General features: G+C 41.5%; 1 protein-coding gene across 1 annotated transcript in view; it reads right to left on the reverse strand.

The window, feature by feature from the left end:
* The window catches only part of adcy6b (adenylate cyclase 6b), a 34,007-nt gene extending 19,333 nt beyond the window's left edge, over positions 1-14,674 (reverse strand). Inside the window, exons 1-3 of the mRNA XM_010797016.1 lie at positions 14,403-14,674; positions 12,097-12,294; positions 10,795-11,686 (exon numbers count right to left, since the gene is read on the reverse strand). Of these exons, the coding sequence (XP_010795318.1) occupies positions 10,795-11,685 (891 nt within the window). The 5' untranslated portion in view covers position 11,686; positions 12,097-12,294; positions 14,403-14,674. The remainder of the gene's footprint in view (positions 1-10,794; positions 11,687-12,096; positions 12,295-14,402) is intronic.
* Positions 14,675-15,410: the final 736 nt, after the last annotated feature.

The raw sequence follows: 15,410 nt of genomic DNA on the forward strand, positions 1-15,410 counted from the left end.
GGGGGGGCAGGGATGGACACAACCCTCTCCTCCCAGCTGTGTCCTCACTGACCCCTCACTTCCTGCCCCCTCACACCCTCACAGGCCCAGCTGCAATTACAGCACGGCGGCTGCAGGACCACAAGATGTGGTTAATTTGCCTAATACACCGAGCAGCTAAGCAGCCGCTGCGTTCACTCCTCTGCTGGCCGCTCTCACAGATTTGAACTATGTGAGGGAGTCTGGACCTTAAACTGTGTGAGCTAAACGTCCAGGAATTCACATTTCAGCTCCTAATGCTTCCATCTTATTTTAAGCACAACATTAACCAACAGCCACCATTTCACATTGACAAGTGTAAAAGAAATGTTAAGAGTTAACTTCAAAATGGGAAAAAGTCTGCTGGTGACAAAATGGTACCACATTTGTTTAGAATTAGACCTTTCTTCCCCTCTAGCAAGTCTTTAAATAGTGAGTAACAGAATTAAATGAGATGGTGTGTGTGGCCCAGATGCTGCGGCTCCAATAAAAACATGCAAGAGTTTATTTTCGCTGTCCAGTTATATAAGCATCTGCAAACATTCACTCCACAGTTTAAACCACTGTCCTTCCCAACCATACACTATATTGACTTTTACTACAAAGCATACAGATCAATACGGGGACAAGAACAACAGGTTACCGTTTAAACGGCAGAAACGGCAGAGCAGTTTGGTAACCGCATCAACTTAAGTTTTTTCTTCTATGAGCTGCTCGGTCGAGGGTGAGCTGATTCTGAACTCATGCATGTAACACATCCACCTCCCAGGCCATCTTCAGGAAAAGTCCCATGTGACATGTTTGTGACGCCTGATACATCAGCAGCTTTCACAGGAATAAAAGCATGGGTGTTGATTTCCACACATGGTTTGAATATTTCAACCTGAAACTGTAATTGTATGTCTTATAGGGCTGCACGATTTGGGGAAATAATCGAATTGCGATTTTTCTGACAGATATTGCGATTCGATTTGCGATATTTGTTTTTAAGCGACCCAACGGAAGTTTATTGTAAAATGCGGCCATATCTCCGGCTAGGAAGGTCGTATCAACGTACTCCCGTCTCTAGCACCCCCGCAGCCCGAGCTACGAGTGAAAGAACTAAACTTACATGAAACTTCCGTTGGGTTGCTTTAAAGTCAAGCTTCAGTTTAAGATTCACCCTGTAATACAGTGGTGCCCAATACGTCGATCGCAATGGTAGTGTGGGTAGATCGCATGGCATTGGTAAAAAAACAAACATTTTATTTCTTTTATTTTTTATTTTAAAGTTGCCATGCGATCTACCCACACTACCATTGCGATCGACGTATTGGGCACCACNCTATTACAGCAGAGGTGCCCACACTTTTTCAGCTTGGGAGCTACTTTTAAAATGACCACGCCCAAAAGATCTACCTACAGGCCCTGCCCAATCTGTGGGGGGGGGTGCTAGTAGAGTAAACGGCGGATAAACTGTGGCGCGCTTACACTAATTGAGCCGCATAATCGTATAATAGTGCGCCGCGTTTGCACTTCAGATGAGGAGGTGAGGCCCCCTCATAACTGCATGAACCCGTATGACACAATAGGCTAACTTTAAAATAAAAAATAAAAGAAATNCAGGGCCTGTACTACAGGCCCTGTAGGTGGATCTTTTGGGCGTGGTCATTTTAAAAGTAGCTCCCAAGCTGAAAAAGTGTGGGCACCCCTGCTGTAATAGATGTAAAACATGTGATGGAGCATTACTAACCTGACTCAGATGGTTTGTTTCACCAAACCATCTAGGAGAGCTCCATTGGAAGCCATTTGGAAAAGGGCAGGCACTTTCAAAAATACTTGGCAGGTGATTGGATCAATCCGTCTATCACCTTCTATCATGGGCCACTTCTGATTGGTTAACAATGGATGGTACATGTGGAGCACAGCACTTCTGATTGGTGTGGATGACTGACACACAAGAACAAAAAAAAGTTTAAATAAATAAATGTTAAAAAAATCGCAGGCTTTGCGACTTGATAATCGCATCATTTGAAATCGCATCATTTGAAATCGCAATTTCGATTCAAAATCGATTAATCGTTCAGCCCTAATCACATGTCTCTCCAGAGTCACATTGTTCAGCCCTGATTGGTGTGGATGACTGACACACAAGAAGAACAAAAAAGTTTTTAAAAAAAATTGCATCATTTCAAATCGCGATTTCGATTTAAAATCGATTAATCGTTCAGCCCTAATGTCTTAGGGTTTTTATTGATGAGAACCACCTCTGCTTGGTCCTTTAAGGATATACATAACAAAACAAATATGATCTGTGATTCAGGCAGATTGAATGTTTCAGGAAATGTGTGTAGCAGCTATTGCTGGTCTTTAAAACATGAAGATGCTTGTGACACACCTCATCCCAAATTAAAACTTTACAGTTTTTCTGATCCCTTTCTAAGAGAAGAGTTTTTATTTTTTACATGTGACAAGGGAGCGTGATAAATTAAGACAACACACCGTTTTGCAGACGTGTGAAGGCGTGAGGCGCATAGCTTCCTTTGGATTAACCCTGAGTGTGTAAAATTACATCATGGGACCAGCCGGGGTCTTGCATTGTATCTGACATCATTCACAGAAAATGTGAATAAGACAGACACAAATGGTTGGTGCTTAAAACAGGAAAAACCGTTAACCGTGTGCAAACCATTAGGAGGATCTGCTCTTTTCATTTAATAAGTTTGTCAGGTGAAACTTAATGAGGCTCCGCAGGGTAAAGAGGGGCTGTAATGTATTGACAAAAGAGATAAGGACGGTGTGCATTTCAACAGCAGGTTTGTACAATGACAGTGAACATGTTTGTTAATTACAGCTTTAATCCAATGCATAACCAGCCCAACATATGACGTGGCTGCTTTGACAGTGTCATTGTAACCGGGATAGAGGGATAACAAGACCGTTGGATAGTGTGACAGTGACCTTTGACAGAGAGCGCCATTCACCTTCATGTCCCCAGAACTCAGATGGGCTGTACTAATCTCCAAGGGATCCAAAGTAGCACTGCCTTTAAAAGCCTTGGGGCTTGCATGGCACACAGATGAACATTTAACACTGCTAATGGATTCCTAATATATATCTCTTGGAGCTGCGCCATGGCAGTCATCCTTAAATCCCTGTATTTACTTTTGCAAAGAGCCAAGTTGCTAGTAAACCATGAGCTGTTATTAGAAGCCTGCACTTCCTCAACCCTGACTCGCACAGCTATTATTAGTCCGGCTGTTATTCGACTTATCATCGTCCTTATTTTAAGAGCAATACTCCGCTTATCGCTAAATCCTAATTGCTCCCACCCATAGTGGTGGAAGTTATCCGGTTTAGTATCATTGCCTCTGGTTGTAATACAATAACTGGATGAGTCAGACGACGCTCTCCCTCTCTGACAGGGGTTGGGGTTGGGAGTAAAAAGGGGGAACTATTATTTGAGCCACTGCATTGTTTGGCACCAACAGTACCTGATGATCGGTTCTCACCATTTGATGGCAGCCAAGTGAGCAGCTCTGATCCATGAAGCTCACACAGACAGACACACATCACACACTCCACTTCTCCTGACCGTGTGTGTACACTAAACCAGATTTGCTGATATATTGTAGAGCTGGGTTTCAAATCTCAATATTTCTGAGTGCTGGCCAAAGTCTCTCTGTGTAACAATGTGTTGATGTTCCTGATCTATATTTAGGAAATCTTATTTAATCTATTACATGTTGTTGATTGTCTTATTATAAAATCGCATTTAATCTAATGGAGCCATTTAAAGGCTGTATTTAGTTCTTTATTATTACTGATGCTGACAACAAACAATGGATTTTGTTTTTAATGCTAAAACTAAAAGTGTAGAAAATCAGGTGTTATTGTATAAGTAAAAATATTTTCCCAGCTCTCAAAATAAGCTAATAAACCAGATATTACAAATACATCTTGTAAATCCACAGTGATAATATTCTAACGATAAAAAGCCTACAAGGCACCTGTCACACTTCCCAAGCAAACATCATAGATAATAGCCTGCGTGTTGCTTTAAGTTTTCTCTTAGGTAACACCAATGTACTGGCCTAAATGCATTATGCACGCCTTGCTCATGCCTGTGACATTTCATTGATTGGTATCTTTTCCCCCCAGCACAAAGCAGAGGGATCAGTATGTTTCCACTAGTCCCACACTCGTTGACCCCATAACAATCTGCCAAATGAACAGTTTTCTCCTCTAGTGCAGGATCCGCACACAATAACAAAAGCACAGACTACATGCACCTTTGGAACTTCACTCTCTTCTTGACCTGCCTGTCAATAGCTCACCCTTCAGAGGACTGCATTTGGGATTTTATTATCCAAATATATCCTGCTGCGCACAAAGGAACCAACTTCAGTTTAGCTCCTTGATATTCCATGTATGACATCTTGCACGCACGCTGGATATCAATTCTCTAAACAATGACACAGTTAGTCACATAATCCCTCTTAAAACATATAGGCGTATGGATGCACAGCTGTTCATACTTAAGTCATGGTAATACACGTATCAAAGCCAAAGTTCTTTACCCACAAGAGAGAGTGAGATAAGAACAACACGGCCAAATTCATCTGTTTTGGACCATGTGATGTGTGTGCACTGGTTCGTACGTGTCTGAATACCAGCCACAGTCTGAGTGTTAGGCATCACGAGATGAAACCATAACTGAGGTAGATAAATGCAAAGGGAACATGTTCTGCGTACTTAGGAGTAGGGTTGCTCAATTAATCATATTTTAATCGCGATTACGGCTTGCAACGATTACGAAAACAACGTAAGCGAAATAAAACGATTTTTTTTTTATTGTTATTACTTTTTTTATTTTTTATATAATTTTATTTTTTTTGGGGTTTTTCAGTTGAATTATACTTAAAGTTCACGATAATCAACTGTTAAAAACATACTATTCACATTTTTTTTCTCCAATAAATGGATGTTTTCAAAGTCAATGAATAATCGCAATTACAATTATTGACCCAAATAATCGAGATTATGATTTTTGCCATAATCGAGCAGCCCTACTTAGGAGTACTCTTATACATTTGGTCAATCTCTCAAATCCCACTGCATTACGTTCTTCACTCCCTTACCAACATGCAGTGGGTGATAAAAGTGAAGATGTTTTCCGATAATCTGAACATCGTCCATTCGAAATATTGCAAGCTTACTGTAAAAGCTACGTGAAGCTACTGAAACACAAGCAGCCCTCTGAGAGCTTTATTCATGTGTTGGAGTGAAGATTCAATGTCAAGATGTTCAGTGTTGCTTAGAAGCAGAAATGTCAGGAAAAACCGCACAAGAACAAACATTAATTTGATCAAACAATAATAGGAATTTTGAAGACACAAAATTCCAGATGCCCTTTGATTGGAAAAACTATGATTGCTAGTCATCAGCCAACTGTCAAAGCTTAAAGTAAATCAGCTTCCACAACGTCAGCTGTCAGAGAAGCTTGCAGCAGACTTTTTCAACCAAATGCAGTTCGAGGGATAAAGTGTGCCAAACACAAGTAAGCTGAAGAAAGCAGTAGGAATCCTGCTCATTTTAAGATAAGGGGTACATCCCTAGCATCATCAAAGCGACTAAATGTATATGCAGAGCTTTTAAACACACCTTGGAGTCAGGATATGTATTTGAATTTAATTTGATGAAAAGGATTCTAAGTGAGTGAAATATAAACGGATGAAGTTGTGTAAAAGTCAAGTTTGGATCAGAGAAATTAAATATTATTCAAGAATTTCACAAGCCACCCAGTCATGACATTTCAAGTTCATCTCTAAACAGAGGTTTGTTTACAGGCCACGGTGGTACACCACTGAGGAGGTGAGGGTCAGGCCTAAGGCTAAGTCCCTCCAAACTTACTCCAGACTTCATTCAAACAAGTTGCCACCCGAAAGAACGAACGAGGTCCCCCTGAAGCCTAACTTGCTTCTTTCTGATAAAAGTGATACCTTCATCTCTTTAATGTTGTCAGACAAGGCCCTTTAGAGCAAAGTGGGAAACATGGAGATCCATGGAAACAATTCCCATGAGTAGCGTGAGATCAATCTCCGCCTGTTGAGAAATAAAAGGCCACTCCATCTGAGGGCGATTTTGTGAAAGAGGAATTATGACTCACAGAAAAAAAGAGGAAGAAAAGTGGAAAGAGAGAAGAGAGTGGCTGCTCTTTTACAGCCGTGTGCGTCAGGCCAGCATTATTTCACACTCTCCATCCGTGGCCGTCCCCTTGTCACCACTGTAACCCCCGCACACCCCCCTGGCTTCATCGTGGAGGTCCCTCACAAAGACCTCTTTTGTCTTCGCCATCATCGGTTACAAATCTTCTCAGCTCTGATACTGCATATACATCTCCACAGGGAACGTTCAGATAAGGGAAAAACAAGTCTGGGACACAGAAACGGCTGAGGGATGATGAGATCCCAGAAGAAGAAACCAGCGTTCCCAGATCCCAGAGTCCGGCCATGTGACGCCAGGAGCCACAGAGTTTGTGTGAGCTGATGTGATGTAATACAGAGAGTGACATACTGAATGGAGTCCTTCTGTATTCATAACTCTCAGTAGCTTGAAGCAAGACAAGAGACACCTGTTGAGACTGAGAGCGGACAATGAATTTCCTCTTCATCTAAAAAGATATCCAGATGAGTGAGATAAGGCTGATAAATATAGATAAACAAATACTCTTGGTCAAAATTATTCTGGTCAAAATAGTTCACAATATTATTCAGATAGTAATTTAAACATTATTAAAAAATGTTGGAGGTCAACTAATAGAGCTGGTGACTCGTGTGCAAAGGCTGAGTCCTAACTGCAGAGGCCCATTTTCAATTTTCACTAACCCTACCCAAAAAACGTTATTTAAAAAAGAAAGAACACTCTTAAAATGGCTCTTAACATATGAGAATCACTTTACACTCTTGAATATGTTATGCATGAATAAAGAATAAAATAGCAACTTCTTGTATGCCAGTTTTTTCTTACACCTGAATTCCTGTATTTTGTACTCCTCCACTGAGAAAGAGAGCTAGTAAGCTTTTCAATTCACTAATGCGAAATTCCTCTCGATTAACATACTGTGAATGTTTTTACCTGATCGGCAATAAACTCACATATCATCCCATCTCTACTGATAACAGCAGTCCACAACCCTACGCAAACCTAAGATTACAAGCAAGAGAGAGAGAGAGAGAGAGAGAGAGAGAGAGAGAAAGAAAGAAAGAAAGAAAGAAAGAAAGAAAGAAAGAAAGAGAGAGAGAGAGAGAAAGAGAGAGAGAGAGAGGCCCTCTAGTTAAACAGAACTAGGCCCATGTCCCATTATTGATTGCTTAGAGTTGAAAAGTAAAGTGTTCGGGGTCCAAGCCTGCAGGCGGGGCAGCGGTCCATCAGAAGTCCAGCTCTGGAGATCACACAGGCAACAGGCCAATGTTCCTGTTGTCACGCTGTCTAGTCTAGGCCATGGGTACTTAACACACAAGCTCACTGGACCAGTAGAGTTATGTCAATATTGCCCTATTCAGACTCGCTCCACATTCATCTGGTTGCTTAATAGCGATGGTTGATAGAGAATCACATGTAGGGCTGCACGATTTTGGGGTAAAATCTAATTGCGATTTTTCTGACAGATATTGCGATTTCGATTTGCGATATTTGTTTTTAAGCAACCCAACGGAAGTTTATTGTAAAATGCGGCCATATCTCCGTCTCTAGCACACCCGCAGCCCGAGCTACGAGTGAAATAACTAAACTTACATGAATCTTACGTTGGGTTGCTTTAAAGTCAAGCTTCAGTTTAAGATTCACCCTGTAATAGATGTACATGTAACACATGTGATGGAGCATTACTAACCTGACTCAGATGGTTTGTTTCACCAAACCATCTAGGAGAGCTCCATTGGAAGCCATTTGGAAAAGGGCAGGCACTTTCAAAAATACTTGGCAGCTGATTGGATGAATCTGTCTATCACCTTCTATCATGGGCCACTTCTGATTGGTTAACAATGGATGGTACATGTGGAGCACAGCACTTCTGATTGGTGTGGATGACTGACAAACAACAACAAAAAAAAGTTAAAAAATATAAATAAATAAATGTTAAAAAAATCGCAGGCTTTGTGACTTGATAATCGCATCATTTGAAATCGCAATTTCGATTCAAAATTGATTAATCGTTCAGCCCTAATCACATGTCACATGTCTCTCCAGAGTCACATTGTTCAGCCCATGTGTGTTTTTCAGGTTATTTTGTGGCATTGTCTTCAAGCATGACGGCTTTAAACAGGGGTGGAAATCATGTGTTTAAGTTTGTGATAGTGTTCTTTTTAAGGTTCAAAAGGCCTCTGAAACATCATGATGGAGACACTAATATTGTTCAATGAAACAGGACAGAAGTACTAGAGTAAGGTAGTGGACATATTACACTACACAGCTGCTATTGGAGTGTTGACCTATGGCACCAATTATATAGAGGGTAAATAGAGGGATACATAGAGTCAGTAAAACGATTAAAGGATATAACCCATATCGTAGTTTTAGTTGTTATATTGGGAAATCACAGATGTAACATGAAATAAAAAACAATGGCTCATTTCTATTCCAGTGGTCCAGAAGGGGGGCCAGCGGGCCAGCATGAACACTACCAGGACTCTGAAATACAGCCATCATTCATTTTATTGTTTACATCTGTGCTTTTCCTACTACATCAAAATGTATTTTAGTAAATGGCATAATGTATCGATAAGCATCACTGGTTGAACATCTGGGTTTTACGTAAAGGTTTAAAGCTGTAACGAAAGTAGATTTTTCAATGCCTGATCAATGGACAAATTATCAACAGTTTCAAAATCTGTGTCTGTCAAGAAAAGAAGCCAAATATCAGAGTTTGCATATTTTCCATGTTTCATATCATTACAACTTGAAGGGTTTAGGTTTTTGGTCAAAAGAAATGAACTGGAAACCTTAAATGTTTTTTTTCTCTTGTCTGATATATTATGAAATTATAAATATGAGCTTCAAATATAGCAAAAACACATCCAATGTTCAGGCAAATATGGCTAGACTTACAAAAGGTCATTCATTACTTCTGCTGTAGACATTTAGCAAATTCATGAATGTACAAATTTAATACAAAACTCTGACAGCACATGCAAGAGAAAAAAACGAATAAAGAAACGTTTCAATGTTTTGGAGCTGAGGCCATCTCTAATTGTATAATTCAGTTTTGATTCTTTTCCACAGCCTCCACTATGAAGAAGTAATCATCCTGTTTTCCATCAAATTCATTGCACAATCCGGGTATCCCACCCCAGCCTGTTTCATTTGACTACAATAGCCTCTTTGTTTTAGAGAATTGCGGCCTGAATGGCACTATGCAACATTATCATGACATTACTCCACAATGCAGCTAAACGGGCACATTCAACCCGGATGACCTTCCACAAACCCCAACAGAGCCCTACAGCACAAAACATGGGCTCATTAAAAATCTCATTTGAGATCCACAGCACCATCTACTTTTAGTAAGGCACCTTTGACATGGAAAAGGGATTAGGAGTCTGTACACTGTTTGCCCTATATTGATGGGAAGAGAAAGTAGGGCGTTTCTACTTGTGAATACAGTAACAACATTGTGCTCAGTTGTATGGTGACAATAGTGGGCCCGTACTAGCACGAGCCTGAGACATGCGCCTTGTTCTCTCATGAATATAAATGTCCAATTTCATTTTCTGAGAATGGCTGTACTGTAGCAATAGCTATCGTCAAAAAGATATATCTAGAAATCATTTGACAAACACATTGTATGTGTACAACTATTGAAAGATTGATTATTAAAACAATACTAACATATGTAAATGTGAAATGAAATGTGTCATTAGCTGCTGTTATTGTTCTCTGTACTCTTGCTAACCATAATACCATGTATTACCATGTCATAAATACTTGTGTATGCTGCTCTTGCTCTTTTGCACTTTTTGCATATCATGTATTTTGTTTTTGCTATGTTTGTAAAATGTAATTTTCTTAAATGTTTTATGTGAGGGACTGCGGATGGAAATTAGCTCAAAGCTAAATCTGGCACTGTTACGTTTGATACATTTTAATATTTTAAGTGTTCATTACTGTGCATTGTCCCTGCCAAATAAGCGATTAAATGAAATAAATGAATAGACTTCATGTGATGGAACAAAATGCACTGTCCTTGTTTTGCTAAAAATGCATTGGTTTCAGCCATAACGGATAACAAAGTTCAGCAGTCAGACAGCTCGAGTTAGTATCTTTCAGTGTATTTTTAGTGTGAAAGTATGATGGGAAATGTGTACAAAAAGACCCTTACTGTGGGAGATTCCCACTGGATGACTTGTATAAATCAGATTGTAGCCTTGTATTAACTGAACCTTTTTTCACAAAACATTGCCTTGAGGCCGTTCAAATAGATTAGTTGTTTAGAAAAAATTCAGAAATGCGTGATAATTCACTCCAATAACGAAAAGCAGTCCAATGACATAAAGACAATCTGTTTAAAATGACATGACATGGGAAAATCCAGAAACAGTCAAATTAGCTTGAAATGTGACCTAAATGAAAAAGCAAATACCAGATTGGTTTATATTAATTGTGTCAGCTCTAATCACTATAACGTTGTTGATATCACAGTGAAATGTACCGTGACTGAAAACTAAAATAACACTAGCAGATATTCCCATCCATTATATCGTCAGAGCTGTTGTTCTGTGTGTACATGCTGTCACTCACCTGTTTGAAAATGAACTTGTACTCCTGGTTGAGCTGCCAGGCGGTCACCAGGTGAATGGTGGACAGCACGGCTCCACTAACCACAGCAGCTCTCATTCTGACCGGCAGCAGCGTGTAGATAATGTAGATGAAGAAGACCGTCCACCAGATGCCCTCTGAAGCACTGGGGGGGTACACCATGAGCACCCCAAAAACCTGCACTACAATCAGCACCCCGATCACCAGGTAGCTCACAATCCACATGTAGTCCTGGTGGAAGCCGTTGCGGTTGCACACCACCATCATGGCCAGGAAGAGAACCATGGCCACAGAGAGCACGGAGACGAAGGCCACGTCAGGAGTGCTGTGGATGCAGTGGAATGTCAGCATGACCGCACACACCAGCACCAGCACCCCCATCAGCATGGTCAGAGAGCTCTGGTTGAGTCTGAAGAAGTAGCGCTGGTACAGACGCTCCAGCTTGGCAGATTGAAATTTCTTAGATTGGAAAACCCACATTACCCGCATCCAGCAGTCTGCTGCACTCATCGCCCTGCAGCCGGTCTCTGCTAATTCCCCGGATTCCTCCTCTTTTCTGCCCTTGAGGTCGCCATCATCAAAGCCCAGGTCCACAGCCTTTAGACCCAGATCCCCGCCGCCCATCCTCTTCCCGTAGTGGTCCTCCTGCCAGCCGCAGCGCACGCCGAAGTTGCCCCCGCTGGTGCCTGCCCCACAATGGTAATGCTGGGGGGTCGCATTAGGGAGCTCCAGGTCCTCTGGGTCCCTCAGGCAGCTCATGTAGTGTGGGTTGCACAGCGACGAGCTGTCCTTCCTCTTCTTGCCATTGCGCTCTCCCCATGCTGTCTTCCGCTCATCCACTCTGCCTACAAAGAGGCCTCTGGCCCACGACATCCTGAACAAAACACAGGGACGTTAAGAAACATAGACAGACAAACATTGCTTAAGTTGTGGCATTTGTTCTGATCATTATGCATCCAAAATAGGGCAGAACAGTGGACGTCCATGTCGCAGGAGGCACAATAATTTTTGAAGGCAAATAATGACAAAATACTAAATAAAATACTAAATTACTTATTGTGGTGCTGCAGAGATTTTCCAGCCTACAAAAATAAATCACATAATGATCATTCTATTATATTTTTCTATTAAAATATGAATAATGATGCAAAAATTATCATTCTTTCCAATATAATGAATCATAAACCGATTGCATTGTCATTTATAGTAATCGCACATTTGTTCCAAAACGTTCAAACTTAATGTCAGTTGAAGAGATAACGACAACAATGAGGATCCTCTCACCTGTGTGGGCTTTATGGTGTGTAGCAACACAGCACGCTTTGGCCAGGCCACTAGTTTATCCCCGCGAGCACACACCATGAGCTCAGACTGGCCCGAGGCATCAGAAGTGTATCCGTGTTTCAGCAGTTCTTCTTTATAGAAACAGTCAGTGTGTCAGCCCAATACACCCCCAAATGCCTCTAAAGACTTCCTGTTTTCCTGGGAAAATACAAAAACAACACAAATGATGTTATTGAGCTAACACTGCCGGAGGAAATAACACCTGAGGGTCAAGATCATTATGGATACATAAACATAAAGAAAAACATTGTATCTGTTGACGGGGTACATTTGTTTATTTATGTTTGCGTGTGCATGTATTTGTGTATAATTCTCTGGCGAAAAGTTTAACAAATAATAGCGGAGGCAGGAAATAATATCTAGAAAATTGCTTGTCTCCTTCATCACCTTCCCCCATCAGCCTGGAACAGCATTTGCATGGGAACTATTTGCCGTTTTGTTTGCAAAACACTGGATTGTGACAACAAAATCTCAGACAATCACTGCCTCATGCAGCTGCTGCCAACCGGTCAATTTCACCATCAAACTTTAGAGTTAAACACAGTCCTATTTCAACAAACCTTTCACTGATTGCTGGATTTTTGAACATTTAGGGGATGCTCTTCTTGGTGGACAGCACTCCGCTATGCTCTATCACGGCAATCTGCCCCTAACATCTTGAGTGGGCAGAAATGGGTGTGCTCCATTTGACAACAAAGGCCTACTGAGGGGGCACCATCAGGGATCAAGAGCTCTCCAGTCCAGATTACATTTTCCATGCCTCCCCATTAGCTTTGATGACTCACTATTGCTGGCTTCTGGCAGCACATGTCAAGGACACTGCTAACCTCTAAACGTAATAAGCAAATCTCTGCCAGGCATACTGAGCTGAGACAAACAGTGGGAAGAGTGCACATGAACTGTACACATGGCCGTGTTTACAATCAACAGCAGCTTGTAATTTGAGATGATCAACCACAAAACACAAAACAAATCTAATTGAAAAAGGTGACTTTTCAATTAGAGGTGGAAAGGGGAATACATATTTTCATTAAAGATCTGATGCTGCTTGGAAAAGCTTTTCCTGAATACCTTATTATTTAACTCAGTCAAATTATAATATACACTAGTAGGCCTACTCCTATAAGCATTTTTTTTTTATATATATTGAGAGCATGATTAGCATATGACCCAGTCTGGGATAATCCAAATATATGACCAGTTCACCTTATACCGGCAGCAATAACCGTAATCCTCGATTCACCTTTGATACTTAAACGATAGGTCAGGCAGCAGCATGCGGCTCTTATGTAATACCATCTGTACATGCATGCATCTGCCATTGAATATGAATATAATCTCTGAGCCACATATGGGCCGATTTCAGTCAGCCGTCCTGCATGCATGCATAACAACGGAACATGATGGTGATGCTTTCGTTTAGATTTCATTATAGATTAGCAAAATCTTACATTTTCGGCATCACTCCTGTCACCATTGCAAACAAGGGCCTGACTTTAAAAATAAATAAAAAACATGTTTAGCATTTACACGTGTAGGCCCAGGCTGTTTGGATGCGGGCAGTCGGCCGAAGCGCATTACATAACAGGACGCTCCAAGTAGCCTACAGGCGACAGCTCTCCATGTTCAAATGTAGCCTCTTGAACCGCACTACACATGGAGACACTGTACCACTGGATAGCCTGAAGTCAGCATGGAGTATGTTGGCTGCAGAAAAAAAAGTAAAGCTAGACACACATCACCTTCTTCGCCAACTTATCAGGAGTAAAACAACCCGCAACTTCAATATTGGCAGTGGATCCTATCCTGATATCGCAGGGATGTGCAGCCCAGTTTACAGAGATAACGGGGTCCACATACTGGGCCTGTCTCCCTCAATATTTAACGTGTACGTCATTATGTTTTGACTCCAAACAGGTCACTGGGAGAGAAGAAATTGGCGAGGATGCTGTGGGCCAATCCGAAAATAGTGTAAAACAGCTGATTTGCCTCCTAATCGCTGCTACACGTTAAAGTGTAAATGAATTGCCTGCATTACGACCAAGGGTTCGTGTCTACAGTCCTGCAGTCCCGCAATCGTCACAGCAAAACATTGTAGTACAAGTCAGCTGTTGGCATTTCCCCCCGACTGCTCTATCCTCTTACTGCGTTTCAGTTTATCCGAGCAGCACCAAATACAATAACACTGTGCAGAGCAGTTTCCCAGCACCGCCGCGGGAAAAGCTTAAGAGAGGCAGCCTACTTACCATTGGACATCCTCGTTACATGAGTAACTATCACACCGCAGTGGAGCTCCAGTTTAGCTCCGTGTTCAGTGTTCACGCAGCCGCCGTCATACGCTTCAGATGCGGGTCTGTCCGTGTGGAAGGAGGAGGGGTTTTGGTTCAGGGAGAAGCGAGCAAACACCTCGAATTTGGCCGGACAACCTTCGCTCTTCCCAGCCAGTGCTACAGTACATTCCCACCGCTTCGACCTCTCCGGCTCTCTCTCCCTCTCTCCCCCTTCTCACACACACGCACACACTGCCTACACTCACACGAGCTGCATTCGTGAGCACATGAGTCCCCCTAGAGGTGGCACGAGGGCACTTCCTGTGCGTGGTGTGTGATTTACAACTGTATGTTGTCAACTTCTTCAATTTTTTTCAAAACGTTCACATCAGTACAGGTATTATACGACAAAAACACTTATTAGAAACGTTTGCATATCTATTTTAAAATGGCAGAAAACAATATGAAACAGCGCTGAGCCAACCAGGGTTATAGCACCACCCAGTGGAGAAAATGTATAATCAATGCCTTTATCCCCCAGAGCCAGCAGTCACACTGAAACTACTCCAGTGTTTACATTCATTAAAGGAGGCCATTTTAACATTATAGCAATAAAGATAGTAAACAAAGATTATTAGGTTGTATTGTCTGTACAACCAGCCAGTAAGCAGCCCGTCACATGATTACATGTAATCTGTAAAACCAGTAAGGCCACACTGGTGTTGACACAGAAGAACATGTTGACTTTTCACCCTTCAAAACAACTACACACCCTGGAAGATCGCACTGGGAACATTAAGCATTAGGTTACAGTAAGTAGTTACCTGGTAATCTCTACATACATACCATGTGATGAAGATTTTTCTTTATATACGTGGAATTTATTTTACCAAAGGGTACTATTTGTGATCTCTCTTTAAACTTGAAAAATATAACCTGTCCCTATAAGAGCCCCCTTCCTTAATCCCAACATTAAAGTTTCTC

Source organism: Notothenia coriiceps, unplaced genomic scaffold, assembly GCF_000735185.1.
Source record: "Notothenia coriiceps isolate Sejong01 unplaced genomic scaffold, NC01 NC01_scaffold00037435, whole genome shotgun sequence".
In the NCBI taxonomy this organism is placed as follows: domain Eukaryota; kingdom Metazoa; phylum Chordata; class Actinopteri; order Perciformes; family Nototheniidae; genus Notothenia; species Notothenia coriiceps.